Here is a 25,706-nt window from a genome sequence, read left to right as displayed (position 1 = left end):
GTTTTTAGCCGATAACAGTGAGGAGTTAATGTTGCAAAAACAAACTGTGGTGAATTCAGATTTATTTTCAAGTGCCGTTTAAAAAATATATATTTTAATGTAAAGTTTTGGTATAGTGATGCAAGAGTTTCATACTTTTGATCAGAGTAAAAGCAAAATGAATTTTCTTCTCATGTGTAAAAGTTGATAGAAAAATAACTCAATGGTTCAATAATTATTCATAAAAGTTTATACAATTCCCATGAATATATACTGTATGTTTTATAGAGTCCCAAATTGAGCAAAATGTCAATATCATACAATTTCTTCAAAGGTTTATTCATTGTTTTGTGGAAGTAACCATAGATTAACAAAATAAATGTTCACATAAAAGCAAAATCAGACAATACAATGAGATATTATGCATTTGGTCATTGGATAACAATCCAGTCTCTATCAAAATGTTTTAACTCATAACTTAACAATAAAAAAAACAGACTATTCTCACCAACTTATTTTTTTACAATCCTTAATAATTTATAGATTTTCTAAAATATGACAAAAGTTAATTGCTTTCCGTTTGTCAGCATCTGTTTGAAACATGAGTTTTTGCACAGAAAATAAAAGGTACAGTACTAGACCGAAGCCTTGGGGTACATTTAGTTTGCTGGCTGATTCTGTGCCCCTACAGGGTGTACAGCTAAAACAATGGCTGTTTTGTGTCCCTACAGGGTGTACAGCTAAAACAATGGCTGTTCTGTGTCCCTACAGGGTGTACAGCTAAAACAATGGCTGTTCTGTGTCCCTACAGGGTGTACAGCTAAAACAATGGCTGTTCTGTGTCCCTACAGGGTGTACAGCTAAAACAATGGCTGTTCTGTGTCCCTACAGGGTGTACAGCTAAAACAATGGCTGTTCTGTGTCCCTACAGGGTTGTACAGCTAAAACAATGGCTGTTCTGTGTCCCTACAGGGTGTACAGCTAAAACAATGGCTGTTCTGTGTCCCTACAGGGTGTACAGCTAAAACAATGGCTGGTCTGTGTCCCTACAGGGTATACAGCTAAAACAATGGCTGTTCTGTGTCCCTGCAGGGTGTACAGCTAAAACAATGGCTGTTCTGTGTCCCTACAGGGTGTACAGCTAAAACAATGGCTGTTCTGTGTCCCTACAGGGTTGTACAGCTAAAACAATGGCTGTTCTGTGTCCCTACAGGGTGTACAGCTAAAACAATGGCTGTTCTGTGTCCCTACAGGGTGTACAGCTAAAACAATGGCTGTTCTGTGTCCCTACAGGGTTGTACAGCTAAAACAATGGCTGTTCTGTGTCCCTACAGGGTTGTACAGCTAAAACAATGGCTGTTCTGTACCTCTGACGCCTCAACACATTATTTCCCCCTTCAAATCAATCTCATAATTTCTCAATGACGCCTTCTCTTCTGTTTCTTTCTATTGGAGAACAGAGAGTCTAAAGTGCAGCTTTTAACGGTTTGCACATTCAAGAATAAGAGTCATTGCTAAAAGTAACTTTGTGCAGCTTTTCTCAATCACCCCTTGACCACAAGCACAGTCGAGGTTGTCAAACAATGGGCCCAAACAGCACAGAGAATTTAAAAAAGTGTAGATTTTGACACAAACATTACCTTGAAGATATACATACAATTAGTGAGTCGGCAGAAAATGGCCGACTAGTTACTATAACAGTCCAACTTGATTTCTCTCAGTTGTGTACTTGGCATTGGGTTGCTACAATGTAAATAACATACTTTATAAGTATTTAAGGAGGATTCTTTCCAGTCGGTCAAAAAAGGAACACAACGGGTTATGGTTAAGGAAAACTTTGATACAGCAGAACAACCACTGCCATAAACAAACTCTCAATAACAAATACTTGAACAATTGCTTTGCTGGCTGACGAAGAGATAATACTGAAAAGGCTATTTATTTGTAATTTTTTGAGCAAGTCTCTCTTGCTCTCTCTCTCTCTCCCTGGCTTCTTGTAAACAGCAATTTGAATGTGATTCTGAACAGCTAAGCAGGAGTGAGTGTAGGATTAAACGGCATGGTGAGCTAGGCTGGGATTCAATCAAACCCGCCTTAGCAACGTTTACTCAGTGTCTTTATGTACAATATCCATCCCATGCCCGCACACTTCTAATTGTGAAAAGCAGACCTGTGTGTGAGGGGTTGGGGGGGGGGGGGGGGGTCGCCCTGCTAGTAGTTGTAGGTTTTTATACAGTACCCAAGACAAGACCAGTCTGCGAATTCATTTGACCATTGGAAAAAGAACTACTGCGTAAATACTGCAATCCGGGTTGGATTAAATTGACCTCCTAGTCTTTTTTACACTGTTGACGTACCTTGTTCTAAAGGAAAACATGTAAGGGAGCAACACTTTACTTCATATAATACTACACTGATAACAGAAAGAAAAACATCCCTTTAGTTCATGGCCCTTAAACGGATGCAGCACTGAGCCGACTAAACCTCCCGACCGAGTGTGAGTGTGTGGGTTTGCACGCCTGTCTGCTTGTCTGCCTGCGTGTGTGTCAGCCTGCGTGTGTGTGCACGTGAGCATGCCTGTATGCTGGTGCTAGTTCAACATTTGCTTGCGCTTTCCAGTTTAAAAGCCTCGATAAGGATCCATCCTCTCTCGGAAATGAAACCCCAAGGCCGAGCTGTGGAAGACATGATGGTGGTTGTGACTAACGACAGCACAATGGATCTGCTGGTATCTTGTCCATTCTAACCCTCAAGTGCTAGGTGTTTGGCTGGAGTGAACTTTATCTATATATTCACAGTTATTGTCTGTTTAGTTTAGTTTAATTTAGTCCCACACTGCTTTGTGTGTTTGTGTGTGTCTTGATAAATTAGAACAGTACAGATGTTATTTAAGGTCAGCTAAATTCATTCACGTTGTAAGGCACATATCATGGAGGAAGTCCTTCAGAAGAAGCTTATAAGACCATATTATTTTGCCTCTTCAGATAGTCCTTTATGTTCCCAGAGGCACTCTGTACATTATTAACCACAACGGGTGTGTTGCTTTGCTTCCCAAAAAGGCACTTTGGCAAAAGTACAATACAAATTTTGGAGTATTAAAAAAAATAAAAAAAAATGAAATTCAGATACATCAAATAAGTTAACATAACAAAAGTGTCTCGTTCAGAACTGAACAATGCAGTTAACGATGATCATGGCAACACCTGTCTAATGCATGTGATGCAGGTCAAAACACAACCCACACACGAAATAGGATGTCTTCAGTTCTGCTGTATTTTTACAGACGGAAAACAGAGAGTACCTGTTTCTTGTTTTTGACTGTCTCTTCCGAGTGAGTTTTCAGAGGGAAGGTTGATGTTGCATAGAGAGTAGAAGGGAAGATGAGTTGGAGACAGACGACTCCGTGATAGGCGCTAGTACTTCTGCACCAGAGGCACTTTGACAGTCTTTACTTCTGATATATGAGAGGACTTCTGGATGATGCAGCTGGTCGTCCCTGATCCGCTGCGGTCCTTTCCCTGCGCCAGGTTAGTCAAGGCCATGGCTGCATTGATCTCCTTCCAGTACGTCTCATCTTTGCCCCGTACCTTCTCCTTCTGAACACCCCCACTGAACATAACACACAGAGAGACAACGAACACAGAGTTAGAGAGAGATGAACGAACACAGAGAAGAGAGAAGAGAGAGATGAACGAAGACAGAAGTGAGAGAGAGAAGAGAGATGAACGAACACAGAGAAGAGAGCGAGAGAAGTGAGAGATGAACGAACACAGAAGAGAGAGAGAGATGAACGAACACAGAAGAGAGAGAGATGAACGAACAGAGAGAAGAGAGAAGAGAGAGATGAACGAACACAGAGAAGAGAGAAGAGAGAGAGAGATGAACGAACAGAGAAAAGAGAGATGAACGAGCACAGAGAAAAGAGAGAGAGAGAAGAGAGATTAATGAACACAGAGGAGAGAAGAGAGAGAGATGAATGAACAGAGAGAAGAGCGAGAGAACAAACACAGAGTTGAAGGAGGAGAGGGAGCTCTACAAATAGTTAATAATCATAGACAGAGAAAAATCGATGTCCAAATGAGCATGAAAACATACAGAAGGAATCTGTAAAATACACTCACTTGTCACATTTACTTGATCCATGGTCCATGGTTTCTGAAAGCACAACAGAAAAAGAGGTTCATTTAACGACGTACACCTTGGGGTCAATGAGGATTAATTAAGGACCTAGTTTGAGGGCTGGTGAGGAGTGCATGTGGGTGTGTGTGTGGGGTCAAATCTGTGCTGTAGTAACATGTGTTTCTCTGTTTCCACTTCTGATTCAGATGCAAAACAAATAGTAGTCATGTAATAATGGCCAAATCTTAACTAAAAAGGCACCGTTAACACTCACATTTTGACATGAATAACACAACTGCAGTTTTATCCCAAACTGCATATACTTGTATTTTCATTTGGAAACAAATTAGACTGAGAAAATATGAATAAAAACGAGACAGAAAGGGGGAATAGAGAAAAAGCAAAGTAACTAAGAAAGAGAGTTAACTTCCCATGCTGTTGGGACACATTCAGACACAGGAGCTGTTTATATCTCATAGAAAAAGCATTGGTCAGGAATTAAACAGCGAAGTCAGTAAACAATGAAAGCTATCAGTTCAGCCAGTCTGTTTAAAACCAGGTCCATCTAATGTTCTGTGTTCTCACCAGCCAGACCCTTAGGTAGAAGGGCAGTTATGGTGGTGTGTGTGTGTGTGTGTGTGTGTGCGTTGAGGTAATGGTGGCACAGCCGCAGAAGGCCTCCTGTACTCTTACTACCTGCCAAGCTGCAGGGAGCTTCGAGAGGGGGTAGTGGGTAGAGTGGTGATGTGAGGGGTGCAGGTTTGGGCCCAGGGCTACAGCAGCCTCTGCCTAGCAGTGAACTCTACCCAGTGATGATGATGACTGGCTTGGCACCCTCCATTAAAAGAGATCTGGATTTCCTGCTCATAAAACCTCCAGGCACACCCTTTGAAAAACATCAAACCAGGGCCAATGAGCTGCTTTAAGGAGGGAGTGTGCAAGGAGACAAAACTAAGAGGCAACCTGTGAGTGTCTGTCATTGTAAAATAAGAATTTGTTCTTAACTGACTTGCCTTGTTAAATAATGGTTCAAAAATATATTAAATAATTGAGCTGAGCATTAGGCAAGACCAGGTGGCTGATTGAGGGTGAGGTAAGGCTCTCTCTCAATTTCAATTTAAGGGCTTTATTGGCATGGGAAACAAAAGCAAGTGAAATAGAAAATAAACTAAAGTGAAATAAACAATTTAAAAAAAATGTACAGTAAATATTACACTCACAAAAGGTCCAAAAGATTACAGACATTTACAATGTAATTCTCTCTCTCTCCCGCTCTCTCTCCCTCCCTTTCTCTCTCTCTCTCTCTCCCTCCCTCTCTCTCTCTCCCTCTCTCTCTCTCTCTCCCTCCCTCCCTCTCTCTCTCTCTCCAGCTGCTTTCATTTAGGATGATTGCCCTCCCAGATCGCCCTATAGACACAGAGGCAGGGAGGAGAGACAGACGCTTGCCTCGCACCACATTTCCCGTAAAGAAAATGTTCGTAACATGTACGAGTCCCTTTAACGAGCAGCCACTTGTACCGCCACCACTGCAAATCATCGCCGACTGGTGTTTTGACCATTTTTTACGCTAATGAAAATTCAGTCGCACATTTGCGCTGGAATTTGTTCCCACACTTCTTATAGGTGGTGAGGGAAGGAAGGTCGGGTGGGGACATAGTTATTATGTTACTTAGAGAAAGTCAATTCTCCTACGCAGCTGTAGAGCTGGAAAACCATGTCCTTGCTTCTTCCTGCAAGGGTCTCAGAACCTCATTGGCCGACACCGGAGAAAGGACAGGCGGTGCGCGCTGCAGCCTTTCACCTCACCCATTCAGTTTTCCAAAGACCTTAATCCGGAGTCTAGACAAGGAATACAGAGTCCTGCAGGGCCACAGTATCCCCCCCCCCCCCCCCCCCCCCCACACACACACACACATACAAAAACGGTAGTAAATACTACAATAATGTCCCCAAAAACACTACAGTCCACAAAAAAACATTATTTAACTGTAGTAATACTACAGTATTTCATTTGCATATACCCTGCCCATTCCCCTCCCACATATCCCAATTTGTGCCACCTATAAGTGAGAAACCTACACACCAAGTATAGACTATATTGTGCTAGTTCAGACCCCAGGCCTATCTACCTTCCTATAAGTTGTGGAACATGTGCTCTTTCGGTATTTGTCAGGTAGGTTTCCTCAAGGAGAAAGACCCCACTTCATGTCAAAGATAATAAAACAGAAATACTATAGTAAATACTTCCATAATGTCCACAAAACCACTACAGTAAATACTACAGTTTTCTTGCCGAAGGAACCCCCTCCCAGGCAAACCGGCGACCCAGGAACCCCCATCATACTTTGGGAAAAAAGTTACATTTTCACATATTTTCTTACCATCAAGTGAATGACAATGGCAAGGAGAAGTAATCAATATTTTTTAAATGCATAGATTTGGTAGATAGTTTTTCATTATTTTGACCTCCCCACATTATCGTTGGAAGAGGAAGTGTAAACTCTAACAGCCTATTAGCTAGAAAGGTAACTCTAAACACATTTTCACTAAGAGCAACTGTTTAGCAGGTTAAACAAAGGTTAGCCATGTGCTGGCAAAAATGTACGTCCAAGTCAATCAAATTTACCAGCAGCCAGCGGCACCTGCCACACGAGTAGCCTATTCACGGGTGCTTTTTCAAAGCCTGTCAGATACTACAGTGAGTGTAATTGGCTCCAGTGACTATAATTTACTCAATGTTAGGAGTTGAGAAATAAAGTTGACATTATTAGAAATAAGATATTCTCCTCTTTTCTACTGAAGGTATGTCATTTTTTTAAAAATGATGTTGTTGCTAGTGATATTCATAAATTTTATCAATTTTATATACAGTATATATACTTATTTTTCTATGCAGTTTTGGCTCGACTACCTGAGAACGGCATCGGAGGGGATGGCTCCTAACCAATTGTGCTAGTTTGTGTGTTTTTTGACGTTGTTTGTAACTTATTTTGTACGCAATGTTTCTGCCACCGTCTCTTATGACCGAAAATAACTTCTGGACATCAGAACAGCGATTACTCACCTCGTACTGGACGAAGATTCTTTCTTTAACGGGTCGGACGCAAAGGATTTACTGCTGATACCGAACCAGGCCCAAATCCCCGTCATTCACATGAAGAAGAGACACCGATACAAGGGACGCAGGTCAGGGTGCCTTGTGAGAATTCGTTGGCGAGTGCATAACCCGCCTCTACTATCCGTTCTATTTGCCAATGTGCAATTACTGGAGAATAAACTGGATGATCTCCGTTCGAGACTATCCTACCAACGGGACATTAAAAACTGTAATAACATAAGTTTTACCGAATCGTGGCTAAATGATGGCATGGATAATATACAGTTGGCTGGGTTTTCCGTGCATCGGCAAGAAAGAACAGCTACCTCCGGTAAGACAAGGGATGGTGGTCTGTGTCTATTTGTCAATAACAGCTGGTGCGCAAAATCTAATATTAAAGAAGTCCCAAGGTTTTGCTCGCCTGAGGTAGAGTATCTCATGATAAGCTGTAGACCACACTATTTACAAGAGTTTTCATCTATATTTTTCGTAGCTGTTTATTTACCACCACAAAGTGATGCTGGCACTAAGACCGCACTCAACAATAAGTATCAGGCCATATGCAAATAAGAAAATGCTCATACAGAGGCGGCACTCCTGGTGGCCGGGGACTTTAATGCAGGACAACTAAAATCCGTTTGACCTAATTTCTACCAGCATGTCAAATGTGCAACCAGAGGAAAAAAACTCTAGACCAGCTTTTCTCAACACACACAGAGACGCTTACAAAGCTCTCCCCCTGCCCTCCATTTGGCAAATCTGACCATAATTCTATCCTCCTGATTCCTGCACACAAGCAAAAACTAAAACAGGAAGTACCAGTGACTCGCTCAACACAGAAGTGGTCAGATGACGCGATGCTAAGCTACGGGACTATTTTGCTAGCACAGACTGGAATATGTTCCGGGATTCATCCAATAGCATTGAGGAGTATTCTACATCAGTCCCCAGATTTATCACCGACATCAATAATGTCGTCCCCACAGTGACCGTACGTACATACCCCAACCAGAAGCCATGGATTACAGGCAACATCCGCACTGAGCTAAAGGGTAGAGCTGCTGCTTTCAAGGAGTGGGACTCTAACCCGGATGCTTATAAGAAATCCTGCTATGCCCTCTGACAAACCATCAAACAAGCAAAGCTTCAATACAGGACTAAGATTGAATCCTCCTCCTACCCCGGCTCTGATGCTCGTCGGATGTGGCAGGGCTTGCAAACTATTACGGACTACAAAGGGAAGCCCAGCCGCGAGCTGCTCAGTGACACGAGCCAACCAGACAAGCTAAATGACTTCTATGCGCTCTTCAAGGCAAGCAACACTAAAGCATGCATGAGAACACCAGCTGTTCCAAACAACTGTGTGATCCCGCTCTACGTAGCCAATGTGAGTAACATTCACAAGGCCGCAGGGCCAGACGGATTACCAGGACATGTACTCAGAGCATGCGCTGACCAACTGGCAAGTGTCTTCACTGACATTTTCAAACTGTCCCTGACGGAGTCTGTATTACCTACATGTTTCAAGCAGACCACCATAGTCCCTGTGTCCAAGAACAATAAGGTAACCTGCCTAATTGACTCCCGACCCATAGCACTCACAATCGTAGTCATGAAGTGCTTTGAAAGGCTGGTAATGGCTCACATCAACACCATTATCCCAGAAGCCCTAGACCCACTCCAATTCACATACCGCCCCAACAGATCCACAGATGACACCAGCTCTATTGCACTCCACACTGCCCTTTCCCACCTGGACAAAAGGAACACCGATGTGAGAATGCTGTTCATTGACTACAGCTCAGCGTTCAACACCATAGCGCTCTCAAAGCTCATCACTAAGCTAAGGACCCTGGGACTAAACACCTCCCTCTGCAACTGAATCCTGGACTTCTTGTCGGGCCGCCCCCAGGTGGTAAGGGTAGGCAACATCACATCTGCCACACTGATCCTCAACACGGGGGCCCCTCAGGGGTGCGTGCTTAGTGCCCTCCTGTACTCTCTGTTCACCCACGACTTCCCCAGGAGACTGAAAATATTTGGCATGGGTCCTCAGATCCTCAAAAAGTTATACACCTGAACCATCGAGAGCATCCTAACTGGTTGTATCACCCCCTGGTATGGCAACTGCTCTGCATCCAACCGCAAGACGCTACATAGGGTAGTGAGTACGGCCCAGTACATCACTGAGGCCAAAGCTTACAGACATCCAGGACCTCTATACCAGACGGTGTCAGAGGAAGGACCTAAAAATGGCCAAAGACTCCAGCCACCCAAGTCATAGACTGTTCTCTCTGCTACCGCACGGCAAGCGGTACCGGAGCGCCAAGTCTAGGACCAAAAGGCTCCTTAATAGCTTCTACCCCCAAGCCATAAGACTGCTGAACAATTAATCAAATGGCCACCGGACTACTATTACATTGACCCCCCTCCATTTGTTTTGTACACTGCTGCTACTCGCTGTTTATTATCTATGCATAGTCACTTCACCCCTACCTACATGTACATATTACCTCAATTACTTTGTTTAACCTGTACCCCCACACATTGACTAAGCACCGGTACCCCCTGTATATAGCCTCGTTATTGTTATTTTTTTGTGTAACTTTTTAAAACTTTTTCTTAACTCTTATTTTTCTTAAAACTACATTGTTGGTTAAGGGCTTGTAAGTAAGCATTTCACGGTAAGGTCTACATCTGTTGTATTCGGCGCATGTCAGAAATACAATTCGATTTTAGATGGAGATAGAGAGGGAGATGAAAATCTAGAAACAGAGAGAGATTAGAAATAGAACAAACCACAGCTTCGATTTCAGGCTTCAACTCTTTAGCACATTCCAGAAAAAATCCTCAAATACTTGTCAGGCCAAATCTCTCTCTCCTTCTTTTCCTTTCTCTCTTTTGGTTCTTATCTCTCGCTTCATCTCGAGTCTCTCCTCCTCCCTCTCACTCATTCCTTCTCTCTTCATCAGTCTCAACGGTGTTCTTTCTCTCTCCCTTTACTTCTCTCTCTGTCTTTCCTCTGACTGAAGTGACTTACAGTAACACGCTAGATTTAAGGTGCTTCAGATTGACCATTCTCAAGCAGTCCAGCCAAAACAAATGCAATTATGTTTCTCCCTTTGATTTCACAAGGAAAAACTATATCTGTTATATGTCAAGTACTAGAATTTCTTCCACGGCGTCACAGGTCATTTAAAAGCCTTGAAATTATAACAGTGTTTTTTCCCTCTTCTCCTTCCTCTCCCTTTCCAGCTCTCTGACTTCTGACCAGATCGACTTTTTCTGACAATATTAGAGGAAATATTAGGCCTCGTTCTCTTACTTTGATAGACTGGTGTAATACATGACAAGAATTTGCAGTGGTCTACTCTACATGACTACTTAGTGAAAATGTCTCAATGGATTTCGATCATTTCCTGGTTAGAAAAAGTGAAGGCACATAAACTTGCTTCCCCTATTTTGATAGTGGGCGAGCAGGCACTTGGTTTGCTCTATTGCTCAGGTGTCAATTGTTTAAGCTAATGTAAGTAGCTAGCTAGTGCTGTAGACTCCAGCATATTCCATGTATCTCCATCTATTCTCTCGGATTAATACCAGTGCTAGAGACAGGATTGAGACTGATTCAAATATGCTCCATTCATTCATTTTGTATAATAACAGCTATGCAATTACATCCCAATTAAATTGAAATATTAGCTCAATATTTGCTATCGTGTCAGACAGTCAGGGAAGGCCTATTGATAGGTTGCCAATGGCGACAAGCCATACAGCAGACAACAAAAAGACAACAAAAACAATACTAGGGTATCATAGTGATAAAAAAAAAAAGATATCTTTGTCTTATAGTTTCTTTAATCTGACTTATCTGTTCTTTCCATTGCAACAGGCACACTCAATCAAGCAGATACAGTACATGGTTTTTTAAAATGATTTTAAGTAGTATTTGGACCCAGGTTTGGTCTGCAGAGCTCTCTCTGAGCAGCGAGGCTGTGAAGCCGCTGTGGGTTCCAGTTCAGTATGTTTCAGAGCAGGGCAGCCAGTGTCCAGATGCTATTCAATCCCCCCAATGTCCCATAAAAAACATGTTTGTGTGAGGCCTCCTGCAGCCTCGGAGCAGAGCGGAGGGTGTGGTCGCACGCGTCGTCTACCCAGAATCCCCCCTGAGACCCCGACCCGGCCAGAGTACAATAGAGTAGAGTACATCCAATCGGAGCAGGCACACTTCCAACCTCCTTTGCCTAAAACATCTAAAACTCTGATTTTTTAAAACAAAAACGGTGCCAAAGAAACTATAAATTGTCAATAAATCATAGTGGAACCTTTAATTATTTGTATTTTCTTTTGGGGCTTTTTCCTCCTGCTTTGCTAAGGAACCGAAAGTCATGCAGTCTACTTTGCTGCTACCTTTCTGTTATACTGAAGTGATGGTTTCTGGTGTTGTGCTGAAAGTCCAAAAACACTTGACATCACGGTGGGTAATAGAGGAGGTTGAACACAGTGAAAAAACATTAAACAAAACAAGCAAAAACAAGCAACAACGAACTGACAAATGAGAAAGGGAATAGAGTACACCTGCTTAGAGAGGATGGGTATGTTTTATCACAACCAGCTGCTGCTGTTGTTAGCAACACACAACAATAAACACACCACACTGGCCCCTGGTGCACAAACCAAAGGCTGCGCTAGATTAGCAGACAAAAAAAACACACACACACTCACGCACACGCAGTCAATGAGCTCAGCCTAATCCCCCTTCGGGTCCTGACAGCCAGGCGAAAGAGAAGCGAGAAACACATCTCAGATGGGACGGACATAATCACAGACACCCCACTGATGCCAGAGGTCAACTGACCAATAGAGAGCTGGACAGCCCAATGATCACCCAATTATGTGACCCTGGTGACTGGAGAAGGCCAATCAGTGAGCTATGACTCAGGAGTTACAGTATTAGCTTCTGTTCCAAATGGCACACTATTCTCTACATAGTGCACTACTTTCAACCAAAGCCCTTTGGGCGCTGGTCAAAAGTAGTGCACTACATATGGAAAAGGGTGCTATTTGGGAGGCATACATAGAGATGAGTAACTCTGACTGTTCCCATCTCGAAGAGAGAAGAAACCCTTCAGACCACAACCAATCTTTCAGCACAACTTACTGGACAGGAAACATTATGGGACAACCTAACTCTCGGTTAATGTACAATAAGGTGAATGTGCAGACAATAGGAGTTCTTGCACAGATAACAATTTACCAAATACTTTGTCCAGTCATGATTGTTGCAGCCGAGCTGGAGAAATACATCTTCCTCTACCCATACATTAAAAAAACTATATGGACCCAACCTATCTTCTTAAACAACAAACGCACTACGGAGAGGAAAGAGAGTAAGGCAGACAAACTGTACAGACATACTGTATAGACTGTCACTAGTGACACGGTGGAGGGCTTGGCTTTTCCCTATTCTTTTCCTGATGGTTTTAAATGGTCTGTTATTTTTTTTTTATAATGTCAAGGGCAGTCTGTGAATGAAGTTAGGGATGTCTTGGCACTCCTCTGGCCCTCCCTCCTTCCTTCCTTCTCTCCCTGCCACTCTCTGGGGCAACGATCCACTCCGAGGCTGGGGATCCATGGGCCCTTACTGGCACTGGGCTGGCCTGCCAGGGCCACACTGAGACAGTTACACTCCGACATAGAGAAAAATTATGGAAAATTAGCCATCACTGCCTACTTTGCTTACAATGCCTTGGCTTTAAGTTCATAACTTTAACATTGTAAAAAGGAAGTTCAACGGCAGAGTCATGTCTTAAGTGTAGAACTAATAATGACTCAATAATCCATGCTTTCTGGGAATGTTATGAAGTCCGGAAGTTGTGGACCGAGCTAGAAAGTTGGCAGTCAGAAGTATTACAATGTAAACGTACTTTTAATCCGTCTGTCTGCATATTTCAAGATATGGCATACGGGGGTGTAATGGGATACCCGATGGGTTGGACGATTCTCTTATCACTCATCTTGAAAAAACATACAGTAAAAACTTGGAAATCAAGTTTCATTAACACAATGGAAAATATTGAAAGTGTGTGGGCTACGGAGAGAAACAAAATGGTGGAGTTTCAGGCCATATGGCAGAAAGGGATGCAGGCGCTGGAGATGGGGGTGACTGCTTGTGGGTCTGGGTAAGTTTGATGTAGTAGATGTTTCTATAATGTTGTCCTTTGTATGTGGATGTTTTGTATTGTTTATAAAAGATACAATTAAATCTTTTAAAAATTGTAAATTATTAAAGAAGTTCACAAAACCAGTTAGTAAGGCCAAAAGAGGTATTCAAAAAATATCGCATCCTATTGTTTTATATTTTGCATAAACTTTTATACTCCAGTGAGGTACAGTACATTAATCCAAACTAGCAGGCGATATTACAGAGTATTAGCATTCAAACCAGACCAGACTGTTTCACCTTTCAAGACATCCATCCCAAATAGCACCCTATTCCCTACATAGTGCACTACTTTTGACCAGAGCCCTGTGGGCCCTGATCAAAAGTACACACTAAATTACACATTAGGGTTCTTTGGGAAGGGTGATGGTTCTATATGGAACCACACTGACCCGAAGCCCTTTAATGGCTCTTTGCAGTTCAGAAAAGGGTTCTTTCCTCTTTTAGTGATAATTCAAATGTAGAGGCGGCGGCTCAATATAATATTCTGGGGCGTGGTTTTCTCACAGCTCTTTTTGTGTAACAGTGAGTGAGTGTGTCATTCCAGTTGATCTAATCTGTTGGGATCTGCTATTATAGGACTATGTGAAAAACTTCTGTATGGCCTTTGGTCAATTGAGAACGGTTGACCAAGTCAATAGTTCTCAATTCTTGCCTCATGGAGCCATAGCTGTTGCAGCGCTAGCACACCTGATTCAACTTGTTAATAAACACAATAATAAAACCAATGGCATTTTTACAATATAATATGGCTATTCAAATCAGAATTTAAAAAACTGTTTGGTTCCACAAAGAACCATAAAAAACAGTTCAATATAGCACCAAAAAGGGTGGTAAACATTGCGGAACCATTGTTTGGTGCTAAATACAACCTTTTTAATGGTTCTTTATAGCATTTAGAACCTTATGAGGATGATTTTTATAGAACCTTAAAAAAAAGGTTCCATATAGCACCAAAAAGGGTTACATTATGGTTACAAGCCAAATAAGCCTTATTTGGCACAATTTAGAACCATTTGTTTTTAGTGTGTAGTGCACTATATAGGGAATAAGCTGCTGCATGGGATTCACTCTAGGTTTCAGATTTTCAGCCCATAAATCTATCACGGCTGCAGCATGTCGCTGTGTTGAATAATCCTCTGGTAAGTCGTAACTTTATGGCCACAGAGGAGCCATTGTACTGGGAGGAATGGTATGTGTCGCAAATGGCACCCTATTTTCTATGTTATGAACTACTTTTGACCAGAGCCCATAGGACTTTGGTCAAAAGTAGTGCACTATATAGGGAATAGGGTTCCATTTGGGGCATAGGCCTGGATTCAGGTCAGAAGTCACTGTAAACAATTCCTGCTAGTTTGTAAATGTTACATTATTGTCCTCTTTCTGGTAAGAACCACAGATCTTGCTGTAGGTAGGTGCATGCAATAACAGGTACCTATTAATAACCTAGTAGTAGTAATAACATCCAGGCTATCTGAGTTTAGATATAATAGACATTAACAATCCCAGATCCAGCTAGATACAACAACTATAATATCAGAAATATGCTCCCTGTAGAACTGTTTTAAAACGGCTTGGTCTGTCCTTTTTCCACGACGTCTGTGAAGCAGATGACACGGACCACGACATTCTCAGACCACGATGCATCATTCAGTGATGGGGGGGAAAGATAAAAACATTCCCAAAATGGGAATCACACTTTTTCTTTGGAGATGAAGAAATACTAAGTGATTGGTGTGTTTAAACATGGCTGTGTCTCAGAGAGTGTTTACCAGTGGCTTAAACACTAGCTAATCAGAGTCACATCGCCAGCCAAATGAGAGGGTTAGAGAGAAGCGCCTTTCAATCAGAAAGTAAACACATTGTTAACTAAAGTGCTCCTTTTGTGTGTGTGTGTGTGTGTGTGTGTGTGTGTGTGTGTGTGTGTGTGTGTGTGTGTGTGTGTGTGTGTGTGTGTGTGTGTGTGTGTGTGTGTGTGTGTGTGTGTGTGCTGCCAGGCAATGTGAACTAAAAGAGAAACATTAACCATCATCAGAACCTTGGAAGATCAGAACCTCGGCAGGGATGAGCGTGACAGAGATTCATACATGTCTGCCTGTCGCAGATGGTTGGCACGGAAACGGTCATCACGACAGCGAGCTCCGCTCTTCCTGCTGTTAGAGATTGAGGTTAGATTTGTACACGAGCTCTATCAGAGCCATGTCTGATATCTGTGGATCAGTACGTGCATACTTCAAAACACTGACCGAACAACCACAGAGGAGTATGGGTCGCTGGGGACGTATGAATATGGTAACGATATCCCCCGATGACGTTGAACGAGTGGTCGAGGTGAGTCTCAGAACGGGCCTCAGGGTTAAACTTTTCAACAGATGCCTTATCACTATCCTCTGTTGGATTGAACAGGTACAGGCAAAACAACGTGATGCTCTGAACCACAGAGCTGGAGTTATTTCCGCTCCAAGTCTTTCTCAGCCTGGTCCTTTAAGACAAATAGAAGTTGTTTGCAGTACACAAAAAGCACAGGGGAAAAAAGAATGTACACCAAACTCTTGTGTAAACACAATTTGCTTGGGATTTTTAAGTGTTTTCTTGGATTAAAACAGCCCATTCTGGAGTTAGAACCCAAATGATATGTTTGCTGTGCGCTCTCAGCATCATTACGTTGCAATTTCCTCACAGTGGGTTGAAACTCAAGGCCCTCACACACACTGTTTGTGTGTGTGTGTGTGTGTGTGTGTGTGTGTGTGTGTGTGTGTGTGTGTGTGTGTGTGTGTGTGTGTGTGTGTGTGTGTGTGTGTGTGTGTGTGTGCGCACGTGCGTGTGTGTGTGTGTGTGTGTGGTATGTCCATGAGAGAGCCTTGACCGTTCAGACCACTCCTGGTCACACCTTCTACTCTGTCATTAAAAAGATTCCGCAGCCGTCCCATGAGAACACTATTGTGGACAATTGTTTTAAACATGAGGCTGTTTTGTTTTTTTTTAAATAGAACCAATTTGTGTTTTGTGTGGACTCGGGGTGAGTGAGTCAGTTAACCCAGCTGTATTTTGTGATCTGCTGATTGTTGGGTTCTGCTGCCTGCGTGTATTTGGGCGCTTCTCAAACCTTGACGCTGATGACTTAAAAACGATCATTTTGAGAAACGCCTCACATTAATCTCCGCTCCTGACGTCTATGTTAGGAGTTTCACTATAAACAGAGCCTGAGTGATGGTTGTCAGTTCACACTTTACCTCTCTATGCAACCGATTGTTCCAGTCTGAATGAACCAGGCTCGTTCTGTTCTCTTCTGGACTGTTAGCATCACATCCAGTTTCTGTCTGGTTGGTGACGGCTAACATTTATCTCATAAATATAAAACCAGCCCAACCGAACCCAGACCTCCTTTTCTTTCCATGTACTTATCCACACACACACCCTTCTTACACCCACAACATCAAGCCAAGATAAAGATCAGCATCTAGCCAGGATCCCACTTCTGTCTGTCACCATCAGCACTACCCACCACGCCCACAGGGATACAATGATGCTAACACCTACATTATAGTAGATTCTCTTCTCTACACTACAGCAGGCCCAGCTTTTTGGAGAGGACCTGATTTACTTCACTTCTTAACATCGCATTATGAATGTTCTAGAAGAGGTGGTTTAGTCTTTGTGTGGAAAAGGCTGTATTCTACCGGACACATCAGCACTTACTCACTCGTTCCAGCTTTTCAACTGAAAACCACTGACTGATGGACAGAGATAAAGAGAAAAAGGTCAGTGCCAGGGATGGAGGGATGGGATCCCCCCTTTTCTACTTATTCTAAAAGTTAAGATCTTTCACGCGCACACACACACACACACACACACACACACACACACACACACACACACACACACACACACACACACACAAGACCTTAGTGAGTCTTGGCTGCTGGGTTGTTCTTTTGGAACAGCCTCTGTCCTCCTCCCTCCCTCCCTCCCTCCCTCCTCATCCCTCCTTTATTATTACGAAAGGGTGGAAAGAAGGATCTGTGGCCAGTCCTCCCGTCCCTGCCTGCGCTAGCTGGATTCCTAAGATGAGTCTCATCTACTGCAAGTGGAATCCACATCCATCAATGTCACACAGAGGCTTATTGTCACCCTACAGACCCAGTAAAGTGTTGTATTCTCTGCTCGCTGTGGCCGCCTAACGCTAGCTTCATCTAAATGACATGTTCTCCCATCACTCCACGAATGCTACGTTCCGTGACATTTCTCTTTTCTAAAATCGAATGTTTCCGACTTTCCACCCGTTCAACGGAATTCTACTGCTGCTGTGTAAAGCATTACAGTACTTTGCTTATTTTATAAACGAGCTGAGAGGAATGGAGGATTCAAACTGCATATACAGTACTATAGCTCATTATACTAGATGAAAAGCTGACCCCTGATAATGTTGACTGTGTTCAAGACCTTTTCTTTTTCTTTCCTGATATAACCTAAACCGTGTGAAATAGTAAACATTACAGATGGTGGACACACTCTCTCTCTGTCATCATTCTAAAGCACCTCCCGAGTCGGGCTGGTAGCTAAGCTACTAAACTACTAAACCTTTCCATTTAGGGAGATGGGATTTATATGTGCGTTTTAAACAGATTTTTAAACAGCGTACACACATAGACTACAGTACAATTCTCCTGGATTGAATAAGTGTCTTGCATTGCTGTGACCTAATTCAACAAACCTCTATGAGTCCCCGGGGTCCTGTCAAACACTACTGTTTTCATTTACCATATTTCGTCATCGTTAAAATGTTGCCTGCTAGCATTTGTAACAAGTCACTTTAATACTATAAAATACAGGTGAGCTTCAATCTTAACGCGTTGTGTGTCCTGGAAACGTCTTGAGCAACCTATCTGTCTGAGAAAATGGGCGAATGGAAAAAGTGTGTTCTTCTCGAAATTACTGAGACGTTTTGGCCCTCTGAAATATCGCAAACACATAAAACATATTTATCACTATTTAGTAGTAAAATGCTGTCATGGTATTAAAATACAAACAATGAGAGTTTGAAATTGAAATGACACAATTAGGGAAATAGACAATCATTTATCATTTTATTCTTCTTGATCGATCCACTTATCTAATCTAAAACAGAACCTATAAAAGCTAATTTTTAGGAAACTTGGCTGAACAAACCAAGTGTTTAGTAAATAACAAAAAAAGACCACCATTACCTTACTGTGACCAACTAGTAAAAAAAAGTAAGTAAGCACAAATTAAGTAAAATGTTGGTGATATATTATATGTGCTTAGATGTACAGTATATTAGACCGAAGCAGAACAGAACCTGAGAAAATGTACCACTGTCAAACCTCTCTCACTCTCCCCTTTCACAGAAACGTTGAGAATTATTTGCCGTATAATGATCTATATCATATCGGACAGGGCAAAATCTGGTAGTGAGCAAGAAGAAAAACATTCAGCTAGATTCATGCCATTTAATATGCCATTAAAGGGTAATTTGGCATGAAACCCCTGGCATGTGCATTGGAATTCTACTGCTCCTTGTTTTCAATAATATTACCAACAGGGTTTTACAGAGATCTTTTCTTTTTTTATCGTCAAGCAACAAAAAAAAGGCTATTGGTTTTTCCACTAAGTGCGGGACAAAGTAAAAGTACGTCTCAAATGGCACCCTATTATCTATTTAGTGCACTACTTTTGATCGGAGCCCATAGGGAATATGCCAGGGTGTAGGGAATAGGGTGTCATTTGGAATGAACCCAGAGTAAATCTACACTCACCATCTCCTGCCACGTTCGACTGCTCTCTGAAGTCATAGATAAAACCCAGGGCTGTTGCCAGACATCCACCAATTGTCCCATTAATGGACATTTATCCAATGGGATCCCAATCGGTGGGCACGGTACTTTGGCTTATGCGAATCAGAAGTGAAGCAGAGGTAGAGGCTTATAAGGAATGTGCCAGTGCCAAGAACTCAAGAGAGTTCATTCTCTCCATCTCCTACAGCCTAGGTTTGACGCACAAACACACCTACGGCCCGAGAAGCTCAGCTCAGGCCTGAAATTTCAGACACTCTGTAATTGTCAAAAAGCTGAGGAATTCTTTCACTACAAAAATATCTGGAATATTCAGGGGAGAAAATCTCCAGAGGAAATGATAAAAACTGGATCTTAACTTGTGGAGTTGTTTTGAAACCAAACAATAGCAGCTATTTCGATTTCTCTCTCTCACTCACTAATGAAGAGGGGCTAGCAGGTGTTCGCGTGAAAATTCCCCTGAGACCACGCCTCCGGGAACTTTCCATGTGTCAGGATTCAAGTTCCCTTCTCTTCTCGCATGTAACAGAAGAGAAACCGTTCACAATAATGCCTGGCTGGCCAGCCCAGAAACCCAAGAGGAAGACGTCAGAGCCAAGACATTATATTTACCATGGAGATAAAATAGTTACTTTCTATTAAAACATTATGCGGGCCAGGTAAATGATTCCTTCTTACTATTTCTTATTAAATCGTTGGGTGGTAGGGAGGGGTGGGTTGGGGTGTCTGTGATGAAGCCTAAGCTAAGCCACTTGGTCTGTCTGTCCCTCTCTCTCAGTCTATCTTGGTCTGCGTCTGGCTGGTGACTGACGTGCTCAGCAGGTGACTTAGTGAAAGACAGAGATGTTTCGGGTCAGGGAGTTTTAAGGATCTGATCGGGACGGAAGATTGTAACAGTCGCGATCGGTGGACCGTTTCATTGGACAGCCTCCCCTATCCGGCTTATACATCACTTTAAATTCCTCTCCGTTCCTTCGAGATAATGCAAAACACGTTTAGTTTAGCCCCCCCCCTCCCACTCCTCCACCTCAATCCGAATTCCCTACAGGCACTTTTTAATACTGAACTGTATACACAGAATAGTGAAAACATTATTATCAGTTATGAAGTCTTCTTTGGAACAAAGGCCCAGTTGTTCTAGAACTGAAGAAGAACTGTCAGATCTCCATGCAGTGAGATTAGGTCTGATTGGTAACAGCACCTGCAAGCTGTGGCTGAGAATCCATGACACCGTGAACCCTTCATAACACGCAGCACAAACAGCCGTTCTGATATCCAAGGCCAACCCACAGGCACCGAAACCAGGGGTTAAGGGACTGCACTGTGAGAAATGCACATGCCAAGAGGAAAACTCCCACGCACACTTGTTCGTTTATCTACCTTGCCACTGGTTTGTATTACTTTAGCTTGGGTTTTTGTTTTATTTGCACTGAGCCCCTGCTCACGATCACACACGCTGGCATACACACACACACACACACACACACACACACACACACACACACACACACACACACACACACACACACACACACACACACACACACACGTCTGCCCGGTTCTCTCTCTCTCATGCCAAACAGTAGTCAGTGTGAGCATGTTACACATGGTCTTGTTGTGTCTCTAGTGTTAAACCCTAAAACCCAGTCAGAGGGGAGAGGGGGAGTTAGGGGGGATTCCACAGTGTACTTGACATTAGGAGGCAAACCTAAGAGAGGGCGAGGCCAGGCTATCTCTGTTGGTGTGAACAGAACACATAGAGAGCGGTATATTAGACTTAGGTCCCAAACTAAGTAGGGAATAGGGTGCAATTTGCAACACGGACTTAAAGTAACCGTCCAGTGAAAATCTCACTTTTAAAAGTGAATATTCTGGTACCTCATACCCAACATACTAAAAGGCACTCCCGCATCAGAGCGATCTTTTTGCAGGTGCATGGTGAACAGAGAGATAGCTTAGAATAAAAGGGAAATCATATCCTATAGCTACCTAGGAGGTCCATTTCAGTAGCCACAAGTACCTTGTTAACTTTCACCCGTCTGAAATGAAAGAAGAGTGTGAGAACAGGGAGTGCATGTGATCTCTTGTGATTGCATGGGATCATATGAGAAGTTGTGATAACGTGACAAAATGTGAAAGCAACGTGGTAACATGAAACTACACATGAAAAAATAAATGTGACATGGGGATGAAAAATGTCAACATGTGATACCATGAAACCACAAATTTGAGCACGTGTGAAAACATGATCTCATGTGAAGTAAATGTGACAACACGGGGATGCAAAAGTTTTTCACTTGTGAAGATACAATTCCACATGTGAGAGTTCGATTTCCCTATGTGAAAGTTTTAGCACGACATGTGAACACAGCTATGTCACATGTAAAAAATACCACAAATGGTTTATGGGTTTTCTTAATCAATGACAATATGATTGCATATGACATTATCACTTAGTAATAGCTTTTCAATATGACCCCACCTGGGATTTGAACTCACACCCTCTGGATTTGGGGAACACTGATCTTTCTGCTGCATCGCAAAGTCTGTAGAGTTCCTCGTTCATTACCTATAATACATCTCTGCACTTAGCAAAATAGTACCATCTGCACTGCTGTTTTAGTTACCAGTTAATCTGACTATTCTCTCATTATTGATTTAATCGATTTATTTCAACAATTTGAGGGTTTTCTGTATAGTTGTTTGCTGGTGAGGCATATTAACATGTTTTAATGTTACTCCTGAATCACCGTGATAAATATAATCGTTTTTCTTGAGTGTATTTTTTAACAAAGCTGAGATTTACTTTACTTAAGTCTAAAGTGTAGGAATACAGGTGAAATCGGTCATGGTGGCGTAGCAGGAAGATTGGAATGTCGTGAACCAAGAGGTTGTGAGTTCAAATCCCAGGTGAGGAGATGTTGAATAATACTTACTCTATAAATAAACATTCACAATGTAATCATGTATGTTAAAAGCACTGTGACTGCGTGATGTTCCGGGGACATCTGTATGTTAAAAACACTGTGACTGCGTGATGTTCTGGAGACATCTGTATGTTAAAAACACTGTGACTGCGTGATGTTCCGGGGACATCTGTATGTTAAAAACACTGTGACTGCGTGATGTTCCGGGGACATCTGTATGTTAAAAACACTGTGACTGCGTGATGTTCCGGGGACATCTGTATGTTAAAAGCACTGTTTGTGTGTGCATACTAATGACACATGTTTGCTTGCAGGGCATCACCTGGGAAATATCAAGTGAAAAATATTCACGTGTGAAAAATGTAACCCACGTGAAAGGTTATATGAAATATCGTCACGTGAAGTGTTCCAAAAACACATAGTTTCACATGTGCAAAAAATGTCACATGAAATCATATTGTTTTTCTATAAGGGGAAAAAAACAGAAACAGGCTGTTGAAACAAGACAACGGGGAGTGGAACACCGTCACAGCGCCTAACAACGTCTTCCTCACAACGAACGGGCCAGATGGGCCTGAGCGCAGGGGAATTAAAACAAAAATGTGCAGATGGGGACAGAAAAAGAGAAAAAGAGAGAGGCAGCAGCTAAATATTAAGGAAGGAATGTGAGAAGGAATGTAGAATTCTTACCAGCTCGATAAACAAAGTTTGCCTCGGTTTCTGAGGACGACGGGGAGAGGAGATCGTCGTCGTACTCGTTGGAGCTGAAGGATCCCGAGTGGTTCCTCTTCCTGGCGTCCATGACGCCGTTGGCCACCATCACGTGTCTCAGCGAGTCGTTAAGGTACCGGTGAAGCAAGCTGCTCTTGTACTTAGGAGGCGGAGTCACGTAGTCCTCGGCCAATGAGGCGGCGTCAGCGGCTCGGAGCCCCGTCCCCATCATGGTGGCACCCTCCTTCTTGATGACGCTCTGGTACATGGGCTTGCTGAACTCGCCGCCGCTCGTCTGCATCCGCTGAGGGTTGTCCCCGTCTGTAACACCAGGGGGCGCCACCAGGGAGAATCCAGACAACGAAGAGCGAAATAAATGAAAAACACATTTAGTTCCTCTGTCTGTACGCCCTCCAGTTGGCAGGGCTTCAACCAGCTACAGTGAAGACCTCAGCCGTCAGCTTAAGACCAAGGCATTACCAAACCATGACGGATGGTAGCCCATTTCCTCTCTATCAAAAGCACATTGCTGTTATCCTTTGCAGAAATAAATAATTTCCAGGGAGCTCTTTGCAGCCGAGATTGAATTAAAATATTGGCCCCCACCTGATGAAAGAAATACAGAAAATCTAACACGGTGCTGAAAAACAGATCCCCTCTCGGGATGGGGGAAATCAAGAGAGCGCCACTGAAAATGATTCACGCAGGTCTGAGTTTTGATTCAGTCTGGGCAAAATTATAATTAGAGCTTATATCAGAACCACATGAACATATTTGCTTTCCTTCCCCTGCTTCCCGAGGTAGATGTTCCAGGTGTATATTCGAGGTGTACATCGTATATCTGAAAATGATGTTGAAATCCTCAGGTTACGTTTTTTTTAAGCCTGAGACATCTCTTTCATGCCTTTCCTCAAGTCGGACATAAACCTGAGCTACAGGTGACCTTTAACCTCCCTCAGTCTGACCCCTTCCTGTTGAGGCGTTGCCACGGCCACCCCGCTGACACTGAGGTGACGTGTCTAACAGTGAGATCCTGACAGTGAGACTGAGTGGTTACAGGGTCACTGGGGTTATCGTCTCCTTAGTCACATCACTAACTCCTGGAGCAACAGTACGCGCATCCCAAATGCCTATATAGTGCACTACTTTTGACCAGAGCCCTATATAAACAATTTATTACAACGCCATGCAAACTGAAGACTGGAAAATAAAGACATTCCATCCTGCCCACACTGTGTGTCTCTCCTCCTCAACAAACCTAATTAGGGCTTAAAAGACTGAGTGACACCACAGTACAGTGCATGGGTGTTTTTCTGTGTCACAGAAAAGAGCTGAGAGAGAGAGAGCGAGAGAGAGAGAGAGAGAGAGAGAGAGAGAGAGAGAGAGAGAGCAATAAATACACATATGACAGAGCCTCTCATTACCAATTGCAGGCTGGGATCTGAAGGGAAGCTAGTCTTCAGCCCTGCTAGTCCCGTAGGGTGTCTTAATGACAGTGTGTCACAGCATCTGAGCGTCAGCGTCTTTCTACCAGGACACACCGTGTGCGTCCCAAATGAGATGGGCCCTGGTCAAAAGTAGTGCACTGCATAGGGAATAGGGTGCAATTTGAGACACAGCCACAGACAGGCCATTTATAAACGGCAGTGCATGTCCCTGCATAACGGGATCCTACTTCGGCGCTGGAGCTGTCGGATACGAGGCAGTAGTAAGGAGGATGGAAATGGTTTGTTTGGCTGACCTCGTTTTCCGAGGTAGAGACATGATATGAGATATGTGATAAGTGGGCATTGACATTGAGGGTTATATCTTCATGAGGTAGACATACGATGTTGTAATACGACAGGTTGGCGGCAAGGAGAGCGTTAGCCTACCTTCTGAGCAGGTGTCATCGCTGCTGACGCTCAGTCTCTCTGCGTTGCCCTGGACGTATTTGTTGTAGAGTTTGATGCGCAGCGCCCAGCTCAGATCTGGCTGTCTCACTGTGTTCTTCAGCCGCCGCCTGGCGTTGGCAAACCAGTTAGACACCTGAGGGAGGGAGGGAGGGAGGGAGGGAGGGAGGGAGGGAGGGAGCAAAAGTAAGAGAGAAAGTGAGAGATGGGGTAAGAGATAAAGTAAGAAAAAAACACAGAGAGAGGGAGAGAGAGGGGAAAGAGAGGAACCGAGACAGACAGAGAAACAAAGAGAGAGAGCAAAGTACAAGGAGGAGAGTCAGAGAGAGTGCGAGAGAGAGAGAGAGAAGAACAGAGAGAAAAGGGAAGAAAAATAGAAATCGCTGTTATTGGATTCAAAACACCTCCACATCCATGACAAAACAAAGACTATCCTTTAGGAAAATGTCTGCTGTGCCTCCCTCCCTCCCTCCGGCCGGCCTCACCCTGGGTACGAGAGAGGCGGAGAGACAGAGTCGGGTTGCAACACGGCGGACCCCGATACCCATAATACCGCCGAAACAGAAGTCTCTGAGACATCCCAGACACGCAGGGGAAATGGATCGAGAAAAATCAGCAAGAAAACACTGCAACATTCATCTAGTCTAGTCCTCTATGGTCCTATAGTCCATATCAAAGGCTTTCAAAATGCCATTCACAACCATTTAACACCCCTAGACGCTAGACAGGCCCAGCAAATGTAACGATTCATTAAGTTATTTCCAACCCAACATACCCAGTCCTATGTGCTTATTCTGGATTCCAACAAACTCCTTCTAATAATAGTTTTTTTTTTAATGCAATAAAATGATACTCGACCCTGCTTTCTTCATTCCACAAGAACCAGAGACCATTACAAGTTATACTGGAATAACTTTTCATGCTCAATACACTTCAAGCGACTTATGA

General features: G+C 43.1%; 1 protein-coding gene across 1 annotated transcript in view; it reads right to left on the bottom strand.

The window, feature by feature from the left end:
- Window positions 1–299: 299 nt before the first annotated feature.
- LOC129822846 (homeobox protein Mohawk-like) overlaps window positions 300–25,706 on the bottom strand; it is a 33,036-nt gene continuing 7,629 nt past the window's right edge. Inside the window, exons 4-7 of the mRNA XM_055881299.1 lie at window positions 24,741–24,894; window positions 22,846–23,187; window positions 4,101–4,134; window positions 300–3,588 (exon numbers count right to left, since the gene is read on the bottom strand). Coding sequence (XP_055737274.1) covers window positions 3,393–3,588; window positions 4,101–4,134; window positions 22,846–23,187; window positions 24,741–24,894 — 726 coding nt within the window. The 3' untranslated portion in view covers window positions 300–3,392. The remainder of the gene's footprint in view (window positions 3,589–4,100; window positions 4,135–22,845; window positions 23,188–24,740; window positions 24,895–25,706) is intronic.

This window comes from Salvelinus fontinalis, chromosome 25 (genome assembly GCF_029448725.1).
Source record: "Salvelinus fontinalis isolate EN_2023a chromosome 25, ASM2944872v1, whole genome shotgun sequence".
Taxonomy (NCBI): domain Eukaryota; kingdom Metazoa; phylum Chordata; class Actinopteri; order Salmoniformes; family Salmonidae; genus Salvelinus; species Salvelinus fontinalis.
This window is presented reverse-complemented; position numbering and strand designations above follow the sequence as displayed.